Source organism: Gordionus sp. m RMFG-2023, chromosome 4, assembly GCF_954871325.1.
Source record: "Gordionus sp. m RMFG-2023 chromosome 4, tfGorSpeb1-WG-v2, whole genome shotgun sequence".
In the NCBI taxonomy this organism is placed as follows: Eukaryota; Metazoa; Nematomorpha; class Gordioida; order Chordodea; family Parachordodidae; genus Gordionus; species Gordionus sp. m RMFG-2023.
The window spans coordinates 13,095,990-13,119,306 of NC_088778.1; the positions used below are offsets into that span (position 1 = coordinate 13,095,990).

The following is a 23,317-nucleotide window of genomic DNA, read 5'->3' on the forward strand; positions in this document are numbered from 1 at the left end:
TAATATATAAATATAATTAAACAGCATTCTAAAAATTATACACGCGGCGCCTCGGCTCGCACCGATGATCTCAATCGGCGGCTGTTCCGGCGTGAGCCGGTGGGGCACAGGTCTAAGTGAGATGCTCAACATGTTCAAGCAGCTATTCTATAAGGAATGGGGGTAATATGGATTGGGTCGGGCTACAATCTCTTTTAGAAAATCGATTTTCGATTTTAATGTTATCAAAATTTCCACCAAATAGTCTAAAATTCCTGAACCCTTTTTAGTTTCGACATAAATATTCTTAAAATAAAATGGAGATAATGTACTTTTATAATTTTTGTTCACATTAATTAGCAACCCATAATTTAGCAATTTACTACATTTGAGTTAGCCATTTATAAAAGCCGATTACAAAATACGTGTAAAAAAATAAATATCAAAAATTAATTTACTTATAAATAAATAAATTACAAAAATTGAGCCGACCCAGAGAGTCGACTAAGTGAGCCAACTAAGTAAGCCAACCAATAGTCGGCTCATACGGCTCCTTGATCGGCTTGAGTCGGAGCCGTTTTATAAGACTACGACTCGAGTTCCGAGTCGTAAGAACTCGACTATTTAACAACACTGGTTTTCTTACACCATTTTGAAATTTTTTAATATTACACGCGTTTTCTGAATTTTATTAGAGATTATTCTATCCAAAAATCAATATTTCAGTATAACTTAATAAATAAAAGTATAATTCATTTTTTTTAAACTCATTTTGTGATAAATTATTACATAAAAATCTGGCAGAATTATTAATATATTGACTGATTAATTATCGATCTCGACGATCAAGTTGACATAAAGTCCTCACATAAAGAGGGGTCATTTGGGAACAATATGAACATAGTAACAGATGAAATGGTGGCTTGAATCACTGCCAGAGCATTATAAAATGCAAATGAAGAACAACATATTATCTTTCAATCATTATAATAGGTTTCATTTAATTCATACCCGAATAAAAAGAATGATAGTAAAATTATTTTAAAAAACTTATATCAGCAACTTTTTATATATAAAAACTAATTTTAAAGATAATTAACCCTTTATAAATAATATGTTGCATTGATTGTAGATTTTATAAATAATCTTGATTCATTAATAAAATTAATATATTCTGCATATGCATATAGCATATTTACAGATAAGAGAACATTAAGAAAATAATAAAAAAAAAATAAGACTCACATTTTTCATTAAATATTTGGATCAGCTCAACTCAGGTTCCCTTTTTAGGGTTACAACTTATTTTATTGACAAGAATTTTAAACTAAATTGCACAAGAGTGCAATAAATAAATTCTGTCAGAATATTTTCGTATAATTATTAATAATATAATACGAATTATTCGAATTGGGTATAAATAGAAAATTTTATTGTATATGAATAATGCTCGATTTGAATAGGTAATATGTAGTTATCATAAAGTGGAATAAAATGCCGGATATAATTCATCAAAAATGTCAATTTATGAAGGTTAATTTTCATTTTTGGGGTATCAAACAGTGGTATTAGTTAAAATTGAAAGTATAGTCCGATACCGAGAGGATGAGTAAAATTATAATTTAAAAAACTTGAATCTGTGAATCTATGTGAGTAATTATGCTCGAAATTTCGGTGTCTGGAAAGGTGGGCTGAATATCTGATATTTTATTTATAAGAATATTATTAAAATAGAAATATAAAAAATCGCAAATATAATTTAAATGTATATTAGTTAGGCCTAAGAAACCTTCATCAACCTTGTCTCCGTTATTTTCATCCTCATTTTCTTCGTTCTCGTCGGATGCTGAAGATTTAACTTCTAATTCCTGTTCTTCCCTATTTAAAATAGTAAATATTATCTTGATTATAGGTTATGACTGATCTTTAACCTTAAAGATGAAATTATTATCTACTTTAAAATATATAAAACTCTTATGATTTGAGCATAAATTTTTTTTTAAAGTAATCAAAGTTTGAATTTATATCAGGAATCTTCCAAAAAGTGCTGTATTTTAGAGAAACATGGGTACAAAAAAGTAATTTTTAAATTATCTAAAATACTTTCCGGAGGTTCTAAAACACCCGGGTTCTTATAACGAATATAAAAATAAGAAGGTAAAGAGAAATGAGCCTTTTTTAATCCTAAATGAAACAAGTGGGTACCAATAAGCAAAACATTGTTTAATTTTAACCAAACCGAAACGAAGGTGAACAAAAATAATTTCCCTTTTTCCAGATTTGCATATTATTTTTATTATTTTAAAAAATATTTAAAAACTCTTTAGCTCCTTCTTTATCGTCAAGGTTGCTTGATTCGTTTTCATTCTTACTCAGGGCTTTTTTTTTATGATTTTCTGTTGATATTTCGTCCAACTTAAACATTATACCAAAGCCCATTATCATGGTTAAGGGTGGTAAAAAGTTTTTCTTGCCTTTTTTTAAAAAATAAAAATTGTTTAGATCAAAATTTTGCTATGATATTGCTTCGAGACAAAAAGACTATCAAATATATAAAATTATTTTTCCGGTGAGTAAATTAAATTGGTGGTTTTGTTTTACATTAATTTATTTTTAAATAATAATTTTAAAAAAAACAAAATTAAATTTTAAAATTTGTTAAACACAGATATAATTCAGGCTAAAATTTTAGGGTAATAAAATATAGCGTCGGACATTATAGGTTTTTAAAACGTATTTTTGATAACATACTAGATATTCTTGAATGGCAGCTGTGGCTTTAAGGATTACACACATTGTTAAGTCCCAGCCATTCTTAAATCCCCAGCAGGATCAGTTTTTTCTAAAACTAACCGCTTGGACGAGAATATGATAAGGTTAAAAGGTTGCCATATAAGAGTAGGGGTTAATAAAATATATAAAAAAATGGTTTAATAAAATTTGATCATTGTTTAGTAAATTGCTATAAGTTGAACACCAACGCTATAATATTATTACCCAAATTTTAATGGTTAATTGTAGGGTATATGCGTATAGTATTTCAATGTTAACACATATATATATATATAAAGAAATTAGGAAAGTAAATTGAAAATAGGGAAAAAATATTCTTAAAAAACCTCGAATCATAAAGCTCCCGGTAGTCAAGTATTCGCCGGTTGGAGCTGTTTTGGACACCTGATAATTATAGACCCACCAAACGGATACCGTTATTTTGGCCTCCCAGGCCGAACTGTAGCAGAGGGCCATAGTCCCGGCTTCATTAAGAGTTTTAGGTGGGATTTGGCTGTCTTTTTATACCAAATTAAATATATTAAAATTTGCTAATTCAACGTGATTATATGTAAATAAATATGAGGACTGCGTTTAAATATATTTACTAGGATTTTTTTATAGAATATCATAAAAATCATCAAAAAAGGATAAACTCTTGTCAAGTAATAGACTGAAAGATATGATATAACTACCAAATTTCTTTCTTTCCAAATACCTATATCTAGTTCTGAATATTTGAATCTTGAAAGAATAGGATTACTTATTTAGTAATTATAACAACATTACTTTCATCAATATTTTTTATGATAACACTAGAGGCGCCGTGAATATCAGCGTGCACGTATAGGTCACCCGGATTTAAATGCCTTTTCACGAGTAATTCATTTTGTTGCTGGTCACGACCCGCAATTACCAAGTAGTTATCGGAACTAATGAACCAAAAAAACTTTTCGAACCTATAAAATATTGATTTTTTTATCAAAAATTTCAAAATTTAGACACTTATTTGTATTTGTTAAATTTAACGTTAACTAATTCAAAAAATTTCCTATTTATATGGGGTCCTTTTAAAAAAAATCAAATATAAGGGAATTTGATAACAAATTTTAAATTATTTTGAAATCAGTCGACTGAAACCGTTTTGTTAGTATATTAGTAAATTCCATGGTAAATCAATATGAATTTCAACCCGACCCCATTAGAATTTTCTAAAAATTTTACTAGTTTGGGTCCGGCCGGGCCCTAAACCCGGGTACACAGGCCGGCCTCCATTTTAATTTTTTAATATACCCGGGCCGGGCCTAAAGATTTTTTAAAAAAATACCCGGGTCGGCCCGTGTATTTCGAAACCAAATATTTTAAATCGCCATTATTAGATATAAAAATTTAATATATTTTTAAAAAATCCAAGCCGGGCCTGAAAATATAAAATCTGGGCTAGAGGCCGTGCAAATGATACATATGCAGGTCTCTGATTATAACTATGAAAAATATGGAATTTCCTAATTTTTTAAGAAAAAAGTCTTATATTTTATTTTTTCCTTTTCACATTTCAATTTTTTCTTATATTTTAATTTAATAGATTAGCATAAGCATGGATATTTTTATTTCATTATCATTATCTGATTCTGAATATTCAAATCAGATGAATTAACATTACCATAGCCCAAATATGATAAATATTTCAAAGTAACATATTGAAGTAACTAATTCAATACTTACCAAATGTAAAATGTGCCCAAAAAGTATTATATCAGTTTCAAAATCTTCAAGTTCCAATTTAAAACGAAATTTGATTATGATAATAATTTTATTTTATATAATATAACTAAGTAAAATCATTAAATTTGAAGAAAAAATGCATTTAAGGTTATTTGACCCCAACAATAACGATAGTTATTTTAAAATTAAAAAAATTAGTGGCCTAAATTATCAACTATTGATAAGAGCATTATTCAATGGGATTAAAAAGTTTTAAACCTATCATTATCAAATTAATTACATATATTTTTTTTAAAGATTTGAACATATATATGAAGATCAATGTTCTTTCGGCATCCAATATTCAAGCTTCAATGGCCATGGATAAAACTTCCATAGAACAAACCTATAAAAAATTAATTTATAGCGTTATTGAAAAAATGCATTGAAAACCCTAGAAATGATAATGCAAGGTTAATTTCGAGATATCCTTTTTATGACGAGTAAGTAAATGATGGATTGGAGGAGGATAACTTATCTCAATTTTTTGAAGCAAAGTACAAAACAATTGTTTTTAATAAATTCTTCATGTTAAAAGAGTTGCTTATTAAGTATATTACCGCAATCCCCTCAATTGCCCCTATTAACTGCCAAGTGTTCCTGTATATCTGATGAAAATTTTGAAAAATAATTGTTATAAAACAATAACAATAATTTACGATAAAATATGCAGTATCATAGTAAAAAATTAACTGCTTCACATTATCACATTTCCTTCAACATCCAATGCTGATCTTGAACATCTAAATGATTCATTACGATTAATGGGCGAAACATTAATTAGGAAGAAGCGCTTGAAAAAAAGATATCCTATTGAAAAAAGTTGAAAACCCAGGAAAATTAAGAAAGTTGTTTTGAAAATTTCTTAGGTAATTATGATATAAACGGTGAATTTTAAATCATTAAGTAATTGAAAAATAAACTTGAAGCACAATACATTCTCGAAATGAAAAAATTGAGATATTGGCAATTTTACCATTATTGGATCCTAAAAACGAAGAATTTTCTAAGACTAAATTCATAGCAAGGATAGCAAAAGAATTGGTCAAGGAAAAAGATATTTTATCCAATCCTAATATTATGAATCCTAGTTTCGATATTATATTATAGATTGGGAGATTATATAATCCGATTAAACAGTGGTATAATGCCTGATAAAGGTTAAAGGAGAGAAGTGCCAATTGAAGAAAAGACTAATTTTATGCATACTTAAGAGATTATATTCTAATTTTAAAGAAACTCATATTAACATAAAAGTAAGCTTTAATAAATTTAAATATTCTAGACCAAATTTTATTTATTTTAAGAGAAAATGATTGGTTTTCTTAAATCCAAATTTATGAAAAATGTTATTTTCCTAATGGTGCAATAATTCACTATCAGAATTTTAAAAAATCATAATCTAAGCCATCATGAAATTGATTTTGGAATCAAATCGGAATGTTCTTCGTAATAGTTCATGGCAATCATTGCTAAAAGGTTGGCAGTGAGCTAACCTAGCATCCATATATGAATCAATTATAAAACACCTTAGATTTTTTAATTTTTGTAAAGCAGATATCACTGGAATTAAATTGCATATTGATGATAAATATGAAAAATATCTTGTTTCAAAGGGCAAACCGATTCTCGGAATACAAAGGTTTCATGCCTTTATGCAGGTAAATTAAATTAAAGTTATATTATATTCATATTGTTAAAATGATTCAATTTATTTGTCTTTAATAAGATTTTAATCAAATGAGAGAAATTTAATTAAACAAATAATTAACCAAAGCCCACCCCCCAAAAAAAAAACTTTTCCAGATCTTAAATAACTATTCTTTTAAAAAACATAAAATATTTGACTTATATTACAATTATTGATTCTTCTTCTCCGATTAATGGCGATTTCCATGTTTACCTAGTTTGGTTAGTTTTCCTTCTGATTTTTCTTTTCCATTTTTGACGGTCCTGAGCATCAATATAAGATTCATTTTTCTCATATCCGCCGCTATCACCTTTATCCATGTCATCTTGGGCATTCCTGTAGGTCTTGATCCTCCTACTTTCATCAAGGTGCATCTCTTTATCCAGTCATCCTTTGTCTAATGTTCCACATGCCCAAACAATCTTAGTCTATTTCGTCGCTAACACTCCAATCACTTCTATACCCATTCTTGCTCGCTTGCTAGATTTTCTCTCACTCAGAGATACCCTCACATCCATTTAATCATCCTCATCTCTGTTCTTTTCAATTTGGCTTTGTGGGCCGTTTTCATTGCCCATGTTTCGTCGCCATAAACTAAAACTAAAACTCCTCACACAGCTCATGTAAACTTTCCATTTTAACTTTGGAGAAATGTTTTTCTGAACTTCTCCCGTACTTGTCTGACCCTTGCAACAAGAGCCGAATCAACACCACCATCTGCATTTAGCATATCACCCAAATAGAAAAACTTTTCCACTTTTCCCAGTGTTAACCCATTATCAATATCCAAACCACCATTTACTACGTTATCAGTATTATGTATCCCTTTTATGCATGTTCTACAAATAAAGGTCATTTTTGCTAAAATTAGACTTCCCGCTACATCTTTTATGCACTCATTTCTGGCATCTGGTGCATTGGCTTGTATTTCTAGCGACTCCTTTCCCACATACACAACAAAACTAATTAGTGGATCCCTCGATCTTCAGATTATCCCCATCAATCATTATCTGTGTTTTTACAATTCATTTACAAACCCTCTGCTTCCATAGTCATCTTCCATTTACTAATTTTATCCCTCCATTCTTCCTGTTTGCCATTAATACAAGGTCATCTGCATATAATGGCTCCCAGGGAAGTCCTTTGGGCATTTCTCTAGCCGCCACATCCATTACATTACTAAGATAAATAATAATGTACTCAGCAAGGATCCTTGGATGCCTTACCTCTCTTCAAAACTTTCACTATCTCCATAATCCTTCCGTACCGCAGTTTGTGCTACAACATACATTGCCTTCACTGCCATAACCAACCATTCTTCCACATCTGATTTTCTCAAGGCCCATCTAGTATCCTCATGCGGCACCCTGTCAAATGCCTTCTCTAAATCAACATACGCATAATACAGTTCCTTTTCCTTTGCAAGAGACTTCTCCTGTTTGTCTCACCACAATAAATGGATCTGTCGTGCCTTACCCGGGTGTAAAACCAAACTGCAATATATCAATTTTCGTTTGATTCCTTATTCGCTTCTCTAACACCCTCTCAAATACTTCCATAATATGTTCCAAAAGTTTAATAGCTCTATAAGACCCACAAACTAAAGGATCACCTTTCCCCTTGTATACTGGAATAATGATACTTCTTCGCCAATCTTCGGGAATAGTTCCTTCTGTGACAATCAGATTGGCTAAATTCATTAGCCATTTAATCCCTAAGTCATCAGAACCTATAAACATTTCTGATACCACTCTCGTTAACCCGTTCATCTTTTTCAATGCTCTCTTAAGTTCGTCCTTGCCAAATTTACAACCTGGATCTTCTACCTTTGCACAACTAACATCATTATCCTATTCATTCTCTTCGTTCAAAAGTCCTTCCATGCAGATGTTCCAGATGTTTTTGATATCCCTACTATCAATTACCATTTTTCCTGCCATATTTTTCAAATATTTAACAACTACCACCCGCCTTTTTTTTACCATTTTTTGAAACACCTCCGTTTCTCGTCCACAACTCTAGCTACCTCCGTATTCCACTAGCATGTCTCGTCTAGGCGGCCCTTTTGTTTATCCACATACCTCCTCGGTTGTCCTCGCCCAGACTTTCTTCATGGCTTCATACTTGTCATTTACCCCAAATGCTTGTGCCAACTCCGCCTCTCTTATCGCATATCTCATATTGAATTGACGTCTACATTCTCCTCCTTCAATTTCCAAACCTTCAGCCTTGGCACAAACTTTCTTTTAGTGATCCTGGCGCCTTTAAAAGCGACATCTCATACAACAAATAGGTGCTAATCAATATATTCCTCACCCGCTATCAGTTTCATATTTTTTACTATGCTCCTACACATCTCCTTACTAACAAATAATCCGCCGCACTTTTAGCACTAATCGACTTGTAAATCACCAGCTTTTTTGATTCTTTCTTAAACATTGTATTACAAACAATCATATCCATAGCATCACCAGAATCCAAAATTCTTTTCCCTTCCGGATTTCTAATGCCGTAACTAAATCTTCCATGTACTCCCTCATAATCCTCACTAATCGCTTCCACATGTCCATTCAGATCACCAGCCAGCCCCTCTTCATTTGTTCATCTTGATGTCACCTCCAATAGACTGTCCCAAAATGTAACAATCTCTTCTTACTTCTTCCAATCAGAGGAACATATGCTGAAATAATATTGCATAGCTTTCTACCAAAAATTATCTTGATAATCATTGTCTGTTTATCTAGTCTTCTTATTTCGATTACTCTGTCCACTATTTTTCTGCAACCAATAGGGCAATGCCAGTTTTACCATCATTACTTCCTAGCAGAAAAATTTAAACTTTTCACTTGTCCTGCCAATCATTCTAGCACCATTACCTTTCCATCTGGTCTCTTGTAAGCAACACACATCTAACTTCTATGCAGTGCATCGACTACTTCTTCCGGTCTTCCCGTCATGCTCCCAACATTCTATGTAGTAACTCTTACTCCCTTGTAAACAGGTTTCTCCACTTATTATCAGGTCGTTTGTAGCCGTAATATGTTTCATTTTCATGAATCGTGGTTCCATCAGGTTTCTTATTCTTTTTTTTGCTATAGACGGATGAGGTGGCCCACGGAGTACTTTAGGTTGTACCCGGCCCATGCTTTGTTGTAATCATTAGGAAATTTTGGAGGAAGGTTTTTACAATCGGATGCTCTTCCTGACATCAACCCTTTTAGGTGGCTTTTATACCCCGTCGAGGAGACGGTGATTCTATTCTAGACCCAGAGCCGCCAAAAGGCGTTGCCACTCCCCCGCTATGATGAGGCTAAAGTTAGGATTTAATTAATATCAAAATATTATAAAGAATATTTGCAATAGAATCATGTTTAAAAGCCATATCTCCTAAACTTGTCAACTTGAAAATTTGAACATTTATTAATTAATCCTATATCTATATATATATATAACAGTTTGAGAGAAAAAATCTGATTTGATTTTTAATCATTTTCGGTTTAGGGCATTTAAAATTCAACAATACTTGTAAAGAAATTTAAATGAAGTTTCTAGCTTAAAAATATCCAAAGATATTATTAAATTAAAAAGGGTGCACTCCTTTTTGCCCCAAGTGCTCTATTTTTCGAAATTTCGAAGCCCATATCTCAGACGCTGTTTGGAGTTGGAAGCTAAAATTTTACCTTTGTATTAGTTATAATATATGCAAAAAATTTTAGAAAAATCTGAAGGAGCTGGGTTGAAAAGCGAGTTTTTTTGTTAATTTGTTGAGACCAATCGATTTCAACATAAAACAATTTAATATTACTAGTTGAAAAGTGTCCAAGCAATTTGTAAAAGTTTAACAACTCCTTTTTTACCGTTTTGATTTACCATTTCTTGATAAAAACTTTATTAATAATTTTATATTTAAAAAAAATACTCTAATAAAACCCTTTTTTTTAATAATCAATTCAATCTAATCCAAAAAAATATTTTATTCAATTTTATAAAACCAATAAATTTTGCGGGCCTTATTGATATTGATCTGAGTTCTATAGTCGCTAAGCAATTGTCTTGTTTTGCGATGGGCCGATTTGAGGGCCTTACCGCTACTTTCTATTGTTTTTGCTTCTTTGACGGAGGCTTTTTTCTTGTTATCGTAATAGGCGACGGCGTTTTCATAAGCGGATGAAAGGGATAAATCTATAGCTACATCCTTCCCTTTCGATGAGTTAAAATTTTTGTTGACATCCTTGACATTAACATCGTGGATATTTTGGGGTGGGAAGGAATCGACGAATGGATCGCTTATTATGCATGAATGAATATATATTGGATAATCATCAAAAAAGTCCTAGAAATTAATTTCGAAAATGAATTGGAGTGGCATGTTTAGGCATGGTTTCAGGAATGAAAGAAAGAAAGAAAAAAAGAAAGAAAGAAAAAAAGAAAGAAAGAAAGAAAGAAAGATATATAATTTATTCATTTTTTTCATTTTAAAAAAATATTAATTTTATTTTGTGAAAATCATTTTTTCGTGGAATCATCTTTATTATATTTTCGAGTTACGCATTTTTTGTAAAATTTTTAAATTTTACCAGCAAATTTTAAAGGTTTGATGAAAATGTATATAATAATATATATTTTAGATATTTAATGTTGTTTGAATTATTAAATTGATAGTAACACCAAAAAAAAAGTATAAAATCACAAGGTAAAATAGTTTTATCAAAAATTAGACCCCATGTATCAAACTTCATTAGCCATTGATCAGAAAGAGTGCTAACATTAAATTTTTGCTACTCTTTCTTAATCCGTTAATTTCATAAGAATCCAAATATTCTCTTTTTTATTACCCGGCGAAAATGAATAAGTATCCCTAAAATAAATTTTTTTTGAAATAGTTGGAACTAAGTACGTTGGCTGTTCAACCATCGGGGAGGGGTTGGGATCGACGGCGTTTGATGGTCTGGGATTGTCGGAGAGTGGGACCGGACTTAATGGGCATTTTCGTCATCGTACCCCACTTCCATCGCGGGTAGCACAGATTGAAGAAAACATTTTATTTAACGCACGTTTGTTATATCAAAATAGTGAATTTTATTAGGTTAAAAATGGTCGCCGTAAACGAAAAATATAAAAGATTCATTCCTAGGTACAATCAATTGACAAATTAAAATATAAAAATTAATGATACTGATTACATATTTGAAACTATTTATGTACTAAAATTTGTTGCTATATTTTCCTATCACGATTTTATTCCTATTGCCATCCTTAAAACAGGTTAAGACCAGTTTCAAGTGAATAAAATAAAATAACAAGCTTTTTTTATAATTTACAAATCGTGTAAAACAAAATAAAGAATAATACAGTTTTAAGTGAAATTAATAAATATAATATCAATCTTTTTTTTATAATTTACAAATCGTGTAAAACAAAGTAATGATTAATGATGGACAAAGGGGGCAAAATGTGATAAACAATGTGAGGCTTTGAAATAAGTAGTATTATAAGAGATTTTTAAGTGAAGAAAATTTCATTATAAGATATTGTAATAAACACAACATTTTTAATCAAATTAATTCGAAATTTTAGCAAAATTATTTCATATATTTTATATACATATTTATTAATAATTAAAATTTTGATAAACTTTTAGTGGGAATTTCATAAATAAAAATAATAAATCAAAAAGATAATCATAATATAATGCATAAATATATTATTAAATGGTTTTAAATTTTTATAAATCAATGATTTTAAATAAACCCTGATTATACTCCTTTTCTAATATATTTTAAAATTACTATAAAAAAAATAAATCCAAACTTCAATATCATAATCATCTGATTGCTCTCGAGTTTAAGGGACTTAATTTTGATGGCCACTGGATCTTGAGCCTTCTTAGCATCTTCCAAGCTCTGCTTCAAATCAGCCCAATTCATTTGGGCTGCTAAACCGCTTTGAATAATTTTCATAGCATGGTCCACCAGGTCAAGATTGAGCTCGATAAGCTGGGCCATTTCCGTGCAATCTTCCTATATATTAAAAATAGATTCATACATTTTGAAATTGTGGCCAAGGTAGAGGTCTCCTTGTAATACTTCAATATTTAAAAAATTCTTATCTCAAGCCCCCCCCCCATAGTTTGTAAAAAAATTAACTACCTTTAAAGTATTTAATTATACAGAAAATCTGATATCGTGCATTTCTAATCACTATTAAGTTTATTATGTTAAATTAATTTAGAATCTTCTTTTGACTATAAAACAATTTTCACAAATGTAGCACATGGCCGGCCATTTTTTTTTAAAAACATTTTTTCAACTTATATTATATTGTTGCTTAAATAATACACAATATAATAATATTAAGATAATAATTTTATACATATTTTTTTTCAAACACATATACTCATCAACTCGGTTGTAAGTAATGGTATTAAAAGGGTACTTTTTATTGAAAATCCAAGAGAAGAGAAATTATAACTGCTCGAAGATATAAGACAGCAGAAACTAAATTTTAGCTCGAGACAGATCAGAAACTAGATATAATAGATCGATTAATAATGTAAAAGCCGGAAAGTTCCCGGGAATTGGCATATTCTCAGGAACGAAATTCAAAATTTCCAATAAAATTCCTGAGAATATTTTTAATTACTTACTAATATTTTAATATCGTTAGAAAGAGTTTCAAAATACCTTGAATATTTACAAAAAGATTATCCATCATATATGATATCACAATATTTAAGGCATTTTTATATCAGCTGATATTTGATAACCTTATAAAGATTAACTGAATATTTTGATATATCGCAAAATTACATATTTTTTGTCAGAATATTCATTTCGCGGCACTTATAATCCCCGCTTCAATGATTTTGAAATAACCAATGATGAGATATTATCTGGCATGGCTGCAGTCAATGCCCGAATTTCAGAATTCAATATTGATATCGTAGTTGTTCTAGCCAATCATGGAGAATTTCGATCAAAGGTTTTGAGGAAAAGGCAAAGCATGTTAACTTCTATGATGGAAAGGCCTTTGTCAGCATCAACCTATAAGATTAATTGCTCTAAGACTTTTATCGATTCCTCACATGAATGGTGGTTCAGGGAGAATCTACTCTTATTTTGGAATCCAAAAATCATAGTTGATTACTACATTTAATAAAAAATTTGTCAATTTTTTTTAATTTTTAACCAATTTATGACATTTTTACAAAGTTTCTCAGAATTTCTTGCAATTCCCCAAAATTACGATTTTCCCAGGGCAGGATGTTTGATTCAAAATTCCCAGGATATTCACATTTATACTCTTGATAGCACAGATCCTTATCTTGATAACCGGAAGTTGGTGATTCTAATGATATTCGCAATAGTAATCAAATAACGACATTATGATTAAATATCGCAACCAGATAGTGCATCTATATATATAATCGCTAATAAATGACAATCATATTTAATCTAATAGTATTCCTTGTAGTGAAGTTAAGTTTATTAATTATTATTTTTCAGTGTTGTAGTGAATGTGATGAGTGATGATTTAATATAACATCATGTTAACGATCAAATTAAAAATATTGTTTACAAAAATAATTAAAAAAACACATTTACTTTTAAAAACTTGAAAGAAAATGCTTTTTAAAAAAATTTGTTTTAATTTTAAACTTCTTCAAACCAAATATATTTTAAGCCGGTTAAAAAATCGGCTAGATCAAGTGTTTTAGTCTAAAACTATCACTCTGGCATTTCGGAGTTAATCTTAAAAAGATAGAGGCTCAAATTTGGAAGAAATTAAATAAAAACGCCTCAATCAAAAAATTTCCTTCGTCAAGCACCTGAAGATTGAGCCAAGTTAGCTTGTATTTAGCCATTACCCAATTATATCAATTACACAAACTTTATAAAAAGTGTAAATTGACGATTTTATATATTTTGACTTCAGAATAGGCAGGACAAAAAGACGCTTGTTTATAACAACCCCCCCCCCTAAATAAAAACGATCCAAAAGTATTCTAAATATCCCATTCAAGCTCAATCTTGCCGAATTTATAAAAACGTTATCAAATGTATTTGTCTAACATACATATTTCTAAAATTAGAAAATAAAATCAATACGTATTTAAAAAATAGCAATAAAATTAAACAAATCCGGCCAGAAAGATCGTATCTAATTCTGAACTAAGATGGTACAGCTGGAAATAATCGCTCAGCTAGCCAACATAATAACTCATTTTAATCTTATTTTTTGGTATATCTAAGCCCTAAGTGGTCCCAATTAAAATTTTTTAACCCTAAGCTGAATTGCTGTTTTTATATTTTTGAATATATTTTATTTGACCCCGAGTCTGTGCTCGGGGTTAGTGCTTTCTTAAAAAATCAATTAGCATTTAAAAATTTATGCGTTAAAAATTATGTCGTTACGCCGTTTCAAGACGCTTTTTATAACCACGGCTAAAAATTTGGCTTGTCGAAGACCGCCTATTACATATTTAAACATCGTTCGGTCGCCGATAGTTCCATTGGCGTACAGATATAAATACTTATAATTAAAATAATTCATTATGGGTATATAGTTACGTTATTTATATTTCCTATAAAGCTTTTATTTTTACTATTTTTAAAAAAATATATATATTAAATCGAATTAAAATAATATTACAATTAAGGGAAACAATAAGCTATTAAATTAGTTTGTGAATATATTTATGACTTGTACCTTAAATACAGGGTTTCCCATTTAAAAAAGGAAAAATTTCAATCATAAAAGGAAAATGTCCATCAAAAAAGGAAAAATCCCAATCAAAAAAGGAAAAGTATCAATCAAAAAAAGGAAAGACCCAAAGGTTTAGGAAGAAGTTCGATCAAAAAATCAAAAGTGTCAACAAAAAAGGAACCCAATTAAAAAAGGAAAAATTTCAATCATAAAAGGAAAAACCTCAATCAAAAAAAGAAAATTGTTTTCTTAAATTTTTATTATATATTATTTCTAACTTTTTACGGTTTCTTTACTTTATTTTTCTTACTATCTTTTCTCACTTTATTTTCTTCTCATTTTTGATAATTCTTTGGTCTTTTTAAAAATAATTTATTTCTCTACTCCATTATTTTAACAATTCTTTCCTTTTTTTTTATTGCATAACAATATTTTGACTTTTTCTCCATATATTGTCATCTTTTATACATTTCTAACTTTTTCAATCTCTTTAAGTCATTTTTAATTTGTATTTATCAGATCTTTTCTCTGTTTTTTTTTCTTCTCATTTTTGATAATTCTTTTTGTGATTATTTTAAAATTTCATTTAATTTTTATTTCTCAATGGCAGACAAAATTTTAAAAATAATACATATCGTTTGGTATTACAGTTCAAACTTGCTATTTAATTTTAAAGGTACATTATAACCAAACGATTAATTTAATTCAGCAATGTAATTTGATATGTAAAAAATTATAATAAAAAAATTGTCTGCCATTGAGAAATAAAAATTTAGTGAAAATTAAAAATAATCACAAAAAAAGAATTATCAAAAATGAAAAGAAAAAAACTTGAGAAAAGACAGATAAATAAAGATTAAAAAGACATAAAAAGATTGAGAAAGTTAGAAATGTATGTAAAAGATAATAATTTAAGGAGAAAAAATCATAAAAAATCAAAATATTGTTATGTATGATGAAAAAAAAAAGAAAAGAATTAAAAAATGGAGTAGAGAAGTGAAAAAAAATAACAGGGAAAATTTGTAAATTATTTTTAAAAAGACAAAAGAATTATCAAAAATGAGAATAAAAATAAATTGAGAAAAGATATATTAAGAAAATAAAGTAAAGAAATCGCACAAAAGTTAGAAATAAAATAAGAAGGAATAGTAAAAATAAATAAAAATTTAAGAAAAATTGACAAAAAAAAATAAAAAATTTTTTAAAAAAATTTAAAAAATAACGATTTTTTTTGTTGATTTACACTTTTCCTTTCCTTTTGTGAATTTTCCTTTTTGGATTGACACTTTTCCTTTTTTGATTGGACTTTTTCCTTTTTTGTTTGACACTTTTCCTTTTTTGATTGACACTTTTCCTTTTTTGAATGGGAAACCCTGTATGTTCATATTGACAAATTGTCACTATATTCTTTTGTCTAGAGAAAAATTTAGGCTTTCTTTTATATAAAGAATTTTAACATTATTTACAAAAAAAATTGGAACTTAAATTTTTATTTAGTATATATAATAGAAAAATTAAAAATAATTTTAAGTATTTTGTTATTCGATTTCTATATGTTATTTTTTTAAAAAAATTTTGGTAGGCTCATGTTCAAACTTATTACAACATCATTTATGTTTTTGTTTAATCTATAAGTCCTGTTTTTGCAGTATCTTTTATTTTTCTAGACCAGAAGCCAATTGCCAGCTTTTTTAACGACAAAGACTTGCTACCGCCATTTTTCGCCCTAACGATCTATATCTCTTCCACGAATAATCTCCATGTCTATGCCTTCTATCTTCCCTTCTCATTCCTAGTTTCCCTTTTTTTATCTCTTATTCTTTTCCGTATAAACTCTATTTTTATATTTTTCACCTTTATTAATTTTATCTTAGAAAAAATTAATTATATGCTATTACATTTTGACAACATATTATATCAGTTACTATTCAAATTAAGTAACCTATGATTTGAAGAAAAAAATTGTCCGCTTTATAGCTAAATTTTGTTCCGACTTTATTAAAATATGACCAAATAGTTGCATTCTCTAAAACAGGTCAAAGAAAAAAAAATAATATATTTTTATTTAGAATAGCTAACAATAGCGGTAATTGCATCGTATAGGCTATATAAATAAATATCAATTGAATATTAGAAAAATTCTGCTTATTTAGAGGTTAACACTTTATTTTATTCGTAAAACTAAATCCAGAATAATATTATTGTTAAACAAGGAAATTTTTTTTATTACTACTACAATCTTTTTGGAAAATATAATCTACCAATATTTTACAAATTTTATTATCACAATCATTTTACAACTCGCTCATTTTGTTAAATGTGTTTACTACAAAAAATTAACTTTTGTTTCGAAATTTAGTTAAAATAATTTTTCAGCATATTCTTCTTTGTTTTAAAATAAGTTTTTTTTGTTTTTATTATTAAAACCGGAGCGGATCGGGTGGAAAGTATAGGTGATTTTTTAAATAATTTTTTCTTTCAAGTATATTAAATAAATACTTGAGTCTTTTGAAGATTCATTGTCCTATTTTGGTGGTCCTTTTTGACATGTTCCAATTTTTTGAGGGCGGTTTTTTCTTGCTGTTCCGTTTTAATGTCAAGTTTTTGAGCCTCTAGCTTAGAATAAAATTCGTCTACGCATTTATTAAATGACTCCAACACCTTCAATCTGTTATTGTTAACTTTGCTCAAACCATCTTTCCCTTTGAGATCAAAACCTATTCTAATATTTTCATCATTTGCATCGGCATTAGATGTCTGAGGATCAAAATTTTGATACTTAACAGTATCTTGAGCATATAGAAAGGGTTCAAAATCTTCGTACATAATCAACTCGTTATTGTCGTCTTGAGTTGAAAGGATGCCGGTATTTTGTTTAATTCCAATTTTATAAAATATGTAACCCTATTTTTAAAATAATAAATTGTTATATAAATATTAAATATAGTATTATAAAAAAAAATTTATATAAAATATTATTTAACAACCCATTTAATTTTTTTTGATAAACTTCTCAAATAAAATTTCGAATAAAATAATTCTTATATTTACCGGATTTGTTTGGGTGCCAGCCTTAGAAAATATATCGATAGCCATTTGAATCGCCGATTTAAGCTGATCCTCTATTGCCTTGAATTGGTTTAGTACATTTAAGTTACTGTCAGTTTCTGCACTTAACTTATGAGTAGGATCTAATTCATTACTGACAAGACAATGTTCAATCAAACCCGGACCAAATGGCAAGAAAGGTAAGGCTGAAGTAATAAGCTTTTTAAGTGGCATTTCTAAATTTAGGCTTGGATTATTAGGGTCACGTTGTTTTTTGGGCTTCCCGCCAACCTTTTTGTATGGCAATGTAGACTTCTGTTTAACCCCCGAGGATGTAGACTGAGTAAGATGATTATCTATATTTGTGGAGACTAAAGGTTCGATGTCATTGTTAATATTATTGTCATGAGGCTGTAAGCCTTCTGGTTTCAGCTTTATAGATTCAATGTAAGAAAATATTTTGTCCATGCTATTTTATTTTTGGCAAGTGGCATTGTTTGATCAATAAAAGAAAATATGATATAATAAGTTCATTTAAGGTTCTTTATTCAAAAATAATCAATCAAATAGATATAAAAATAATATTATAAGCAATCATAATTTAATTTCTTTAGACCATTCTGCTGAAGAAGATAAATTCTGTTTCAGTGTTATGAGATGGAATGGATATATTTCGTTTACTATGAACTTTGTATCTTCATTTAGTGTTCTAGGTCTTAGTAATGACAAAATTTTACCATCACTGTCCGTTAATATCATATTTCCCTTAAAGTTTCAATAAAAATAAAAAACATAATATATTTTGATACTATAAAAAAAACTAACATTAGCTTAAATAATTTCAATGGTCTATCAAACATTAAATTATAAATAATTAGTATTTTATTGTATTTAGCTATTAATATATTTGCCAAAAACAATTTTACAAATACTACTTGCTAAAAAAAATTACTGTGTACTGGCCTGTAATTGTTTTTTTTTGAAAATATTCAAGTTTTAAAAAAAATTTGCCTGCTAGTCAAAAATATTTTACACAAATTTCCCAGCTCAAATCAAAAAAATTTGAAGAAAACGGGCATGACTAAAATACACGCCCCCAAAAACTATGCGCCCCCTATCAAAGAAGCTTAATTTAAATTATATTATTACAGAATCATATTTAGCTTCATAAGATGAGTTAGAAAATGCTTTTTTTTATTTTAAAAAAAATTGCAACATGTTAAAATTTTTAAATAATTATTTTTTTACATGACTAAACTATGTGCCCCCTATCAAAGAAGCTTAATATATAAAAAATGAACGCAGAATCATATATAACTTATTAAAAGGAATCAAAAAATGTTAATACTAAATTTATAAATTATTTATAACTTATTGAGATTTTGAAAATTCACTTAATTTCTTTTTTTTTGATTAAATTTTTTTTTAAATTTTACTATGTTGCCATTTTTTTTAAATCAAAAAAAATATTTCCTAACTCATCTTATGAAGCTAAATGCAATTCTGTATTAATATAACTTAAATTAAGCTTCTTTGATAGGGGGCATGTAGTTTTTGTGGGTGTGTATTTTAGTCATGCCTAAGAAAACCAATAAAATGTGGTTAAATTATATACCTTATCATATAGTTCAATTATAATATGATGTGCCAATTCTTGAGTTCCAAATTGTAAATCTATCATTCTATCAATACCCATCATTTCTATTGATTCTAAACGTTTTTGACGCAAATGCTTTCTTAGCTTTAATGTTATTTTTAATAATATTTTAAAAAAATATAATAATTAAATTTAAGATTATAGTGTTCTTGAATTTTGTAAAAATTAAACTATCATTTGCAAAGTAATATAAAATAATAAAAAACTATTACATTAAAAAAAAATCTAAGTTGAAAATATTAAATTTAATTAGATATTATCAACAGAAATATAGGCTTAATTCATTATATATAACTTTCTATCAAAGTAAAAAACTTTCATGGCAAATCCTGATGGCATCATATTTTTAGGCCATTCAAATTCGGTTAAATGAATCCTTATTCCTGATTCTAATAATAGAATTGCTTTCTCATCTTGCTTATGAAATCTAATAAGATATGTTTTTTTGTCAACATCATATATATTCAAAACGCGCATTCCTATTAATCTATATTTTAAATAATATAAATTTTCTTTAAAAAAGTAACTTGGTTTTTATTTCAAACAATATTGATTGAATATCAAATGCTGTATAACGATTTTTCATCTTTCAGTATGATTAGATAGACTTTTCAAAACAGATGATAATTATGAGAGTATCATAGGTAATAGAAATAATATTAGAGTTACATTAATGAAATTTATTTGGCAGATAATATTAATTATTTTAGATAACATTCTCATTCAAATTAATAAAAGAAATTACATTACATTCTTATGCATACATATGTAATTATATAATTACAAGAATATTAAGTAAGAAATATTTAATTTACATCATTTTGAATTTGTATTAAACTCTTTTAAATCTCTATTATTAATATGGATTATTTTAATCTTTATTGATATTTTCCTTTTATACTAAGTGCATTATTATAAAATATTAATTAATAAATATAACTTTATTTACTTCAAATTTTGTTTAATATATTCATATTGCTTAATTGTGTCTAATAGCTACCTAATATTATCAGGGCAAGAATAATTTATTTGAATCTAACAAAATTAGGTTTGGACTAAAGGCAAATTTTAATTAGTGTTAGATGAGTGTTTTTAAATAAAAAATATAATTTTTCTTGTATGCTTAACCTAAAGGGATGAATATTTTATTTATGCTCTGATTTTATGAGATATTAAACCCACTACATTCGGTGAAATCTATAGGACACTTAGGGCTATTGAGCAGTGCGTAGTAAACAATAAGTATATTTCGTTTCAGATTTTCGTGAATCGTGTTAGAGATTATGGCTATGCTACACAAAAAAGGGTTAGGGTTTTATATTAAATATGATTTATTTTTATCAAATTACGAGGTTTAGATTAAGTTTTAATACCAAACTCAACTTATGTTTAGCTTATGGCTATGCTATAAGGGTTAGGGTTTATATTAGATTATGGAAAATACTCTATTTTACTGAGCAGCGCAAATAGCCAATAAATATCTTAATATTTGATGAACTCCACTGTTCGGGTTAAGCATAGGCGTAGCCAGGATTTTCATGAGGGGGGGGGGATTAAAAAATTACTGGGGCCGGGTTACTTTAGTCTATATATAGTCATAAAATATTTTTACAAATTTTAATAAAAAAAAATAAGCCTGGAACAAATATGAAATATATTTTTATTAGTTTATATAAAATAAAAATATAATAAATTACTTGTATTGTTTATACCTTAATATAAAAGCATGGTAATAATTTATTCCAAACAATTATAAGAAATTTATTTATAAAAAGTAAGTAGACATATAGTTGATTTTACTCTATTATATAGAATTAGTTATAAAATACTAGGTAAAATTCCACTTCAGACATATTTGACAATAAGAGAATATATTACAGTTAATATTTTAACAAATTTTACTAATCAATGCTCTTGATATTAAATATAGCAACAATTTGCATTCAATTATTTAACGCCATCTATTTATTTTAAGTAAAAATGATATTTAAATTTAATCTTCATATTATTCATCCCACAATGTCTTTAAAAGATATTTTCTGATGTCCTTTATAGTGATGACGTTTCACGATGATGACGTGTGACATTAAAGAAATGATATGTTGTCAATAATTATATTTTATATATATATATAGAGATACATTGTATATGCATATGGGAATATTATTCATACAATAAAAGATAATCTTTATCATCTTTATGATCAATTACTAGATAATTAGTACACTTATCAATATTTTGTAGTTTTCTGTAAAATATATAATTCGCTATATTGGTAATTACTTGATTGTCATTTGATAATTAGATATACTGTAAATCTACAACATATAATATTCCACTGATTGTATTGTGCTTTAATATTTTTTTAATTTATGACTTAATTTTATCAATAGTTTTATAATTATATTTTACTTTTATTAAGATAAATAAATTAAATACTCACTTTATAAAAAATTATATTTGATATATTATATTATTTAGTAATTTTATGGATCTATTATTAATAATTATAATACATTTCACTTCTGTCTTAAGACTTATTTTTGGCTTATATTCCATTTATTAAAAAACATTTTTGGTTCATTTTACATATTTATAAATTTATTTTCCCAAAAATCTATAAATTATAATGAATAGTTTTATAAAAAAATATCAACTTACATTCTTTTTTTTTAATTATTAGTTAAGATATATGCATACATATTTGAGGGTCAGGGAGTGGGGGGAGGACTAAGGGGGATATTTTTTATTAGCTAAAAATGATATTTACAAAAAGTGATAAATTTCTGAAGGGGGGGAATTTCCCCTTGCCCCCCCCCTGGCTACCCCTATGAGGTTAAGGATTAACCCTAAGTTTATGGGCCACATTAGTGATTAGCTTAGGGTTATGCAATAAAGATAAGTGTTCGTGTTTATATTAAATCAGGGTTCTATACTGACAATAAAAATACGAAAAATATTCGAATATTTCATGAAGTTGTCACCTGCCAATGTCACGTTCCCTATTATTGGGTCATATCTGACAGGTCACGGAATTTTTGTCAGAATATTAATCGTCTATTTTTCAAGTCTCTGAAATATGGAATAGGATTGTTAGACAAATATGGGTTAGAAATAATTAAAGGCTTTAGAAAAATAAATTAGGTTAGGGCTAAGATATAATATAAATGGTTTTTAATAAAATTTATTTGTTTTATTTATAATGTAATCATCAGAAGATCAGCAGTTTTAACTACGATTTCTATGAGTTGGACCATAATTGTATTAGCTAATCGTTAAAAAAGATAATTATGCTGGCCTAATAAACACTAATTTAACACACATGGTCACTAACACCTTAAGAATGTTCAGAAATGAAATGTATAATCTCATCAAAGTCCTCTGTAAAAAAAGGAGAACTGGTGACCACAAGGAGGGATTCTACCCCGCCAGCAGATTTTCCTTAAAATCTTGGGATCTCATTTTCTAGAATTCACTCTTCTGAGATTTTAAATTTTGTCATAGAAAATTTATAATTATTTCCAATACGATATTCATTATTTATTAATATAAACTATTACTTTAATTATATATTTAAAAAACCAGAGATCTTATATTAGGACTGTGTTGTGAAGCAAAATTTTCTGGTCCAAGCTAAAAAAACTGATGTGAGATAGAGAAATATAATCAGCAAAATATTTTGATTTTTTCTTAAATTTTTT

General features: G+C 28.0%; 1 protein-coding gene across 1 annotated transcript in view; it reads right to left on the reverse strand.

The window, feature by feature from the left end:
• The window catches only part of LOC135927993 (ribosome quality control complex subunit NEMF-like), a 36,413-nt gene extending 16,162 nt beyond the window's left edge, over positions 1–20,251 (reverse strand). The window contains exons 1-13 of the mRNA XM_065464288.1: positions 20,144–20,251; positions 19,932–20,103; positions 19,575–19,700; positions 18,576–18,724; positions 17,963–18,428; positions 17,411–17,815; positions 12,017–12,225; positions 10,198–10,491; positions 3,541–3,710; positions 3,099–3,269; positions 2,300–2,453; positions 1,769–1,857; positions 1,611–1,678 (exon numbers count right to left, since the gene is read on the reverse strand). Coding sequence (XP_065320360.1) covers positions 1,611–1,678; positions 1,769–1,857; positions 2,300–2,453; positions 3,099–3,269; positions 3,541–3,710; positions 10,198–10,491; positions 12,017–12,225; positions 17,411–17,815; positions 17,963–18,428; positions 18,576–18,724; positions 19,575–19,700; positions 19,932–20,103; positions 20,144–20,202 — 2,532 coding nt within the window. The 5' untranslated portion in view covers positions 20,203–20,251. The remainder of the gene's footprint in view (positions 1–1,610; positions 1,679–1,768; positions 1,858–2,299; positions 2,454–3,098; positions 3,270–3,540; positions 3,711–10,197; positions 10,492–12,016; positions 12,226–17,410; positions 17,816–17,962; positions 18,429–18,575; positions 18,725–19,574; positions 19,701–19,931; positions 20,104–20,143) is intronic.
• Between the last annotated feature and the right edge of the window lie 3,066 nt (positions 20,252–23,317).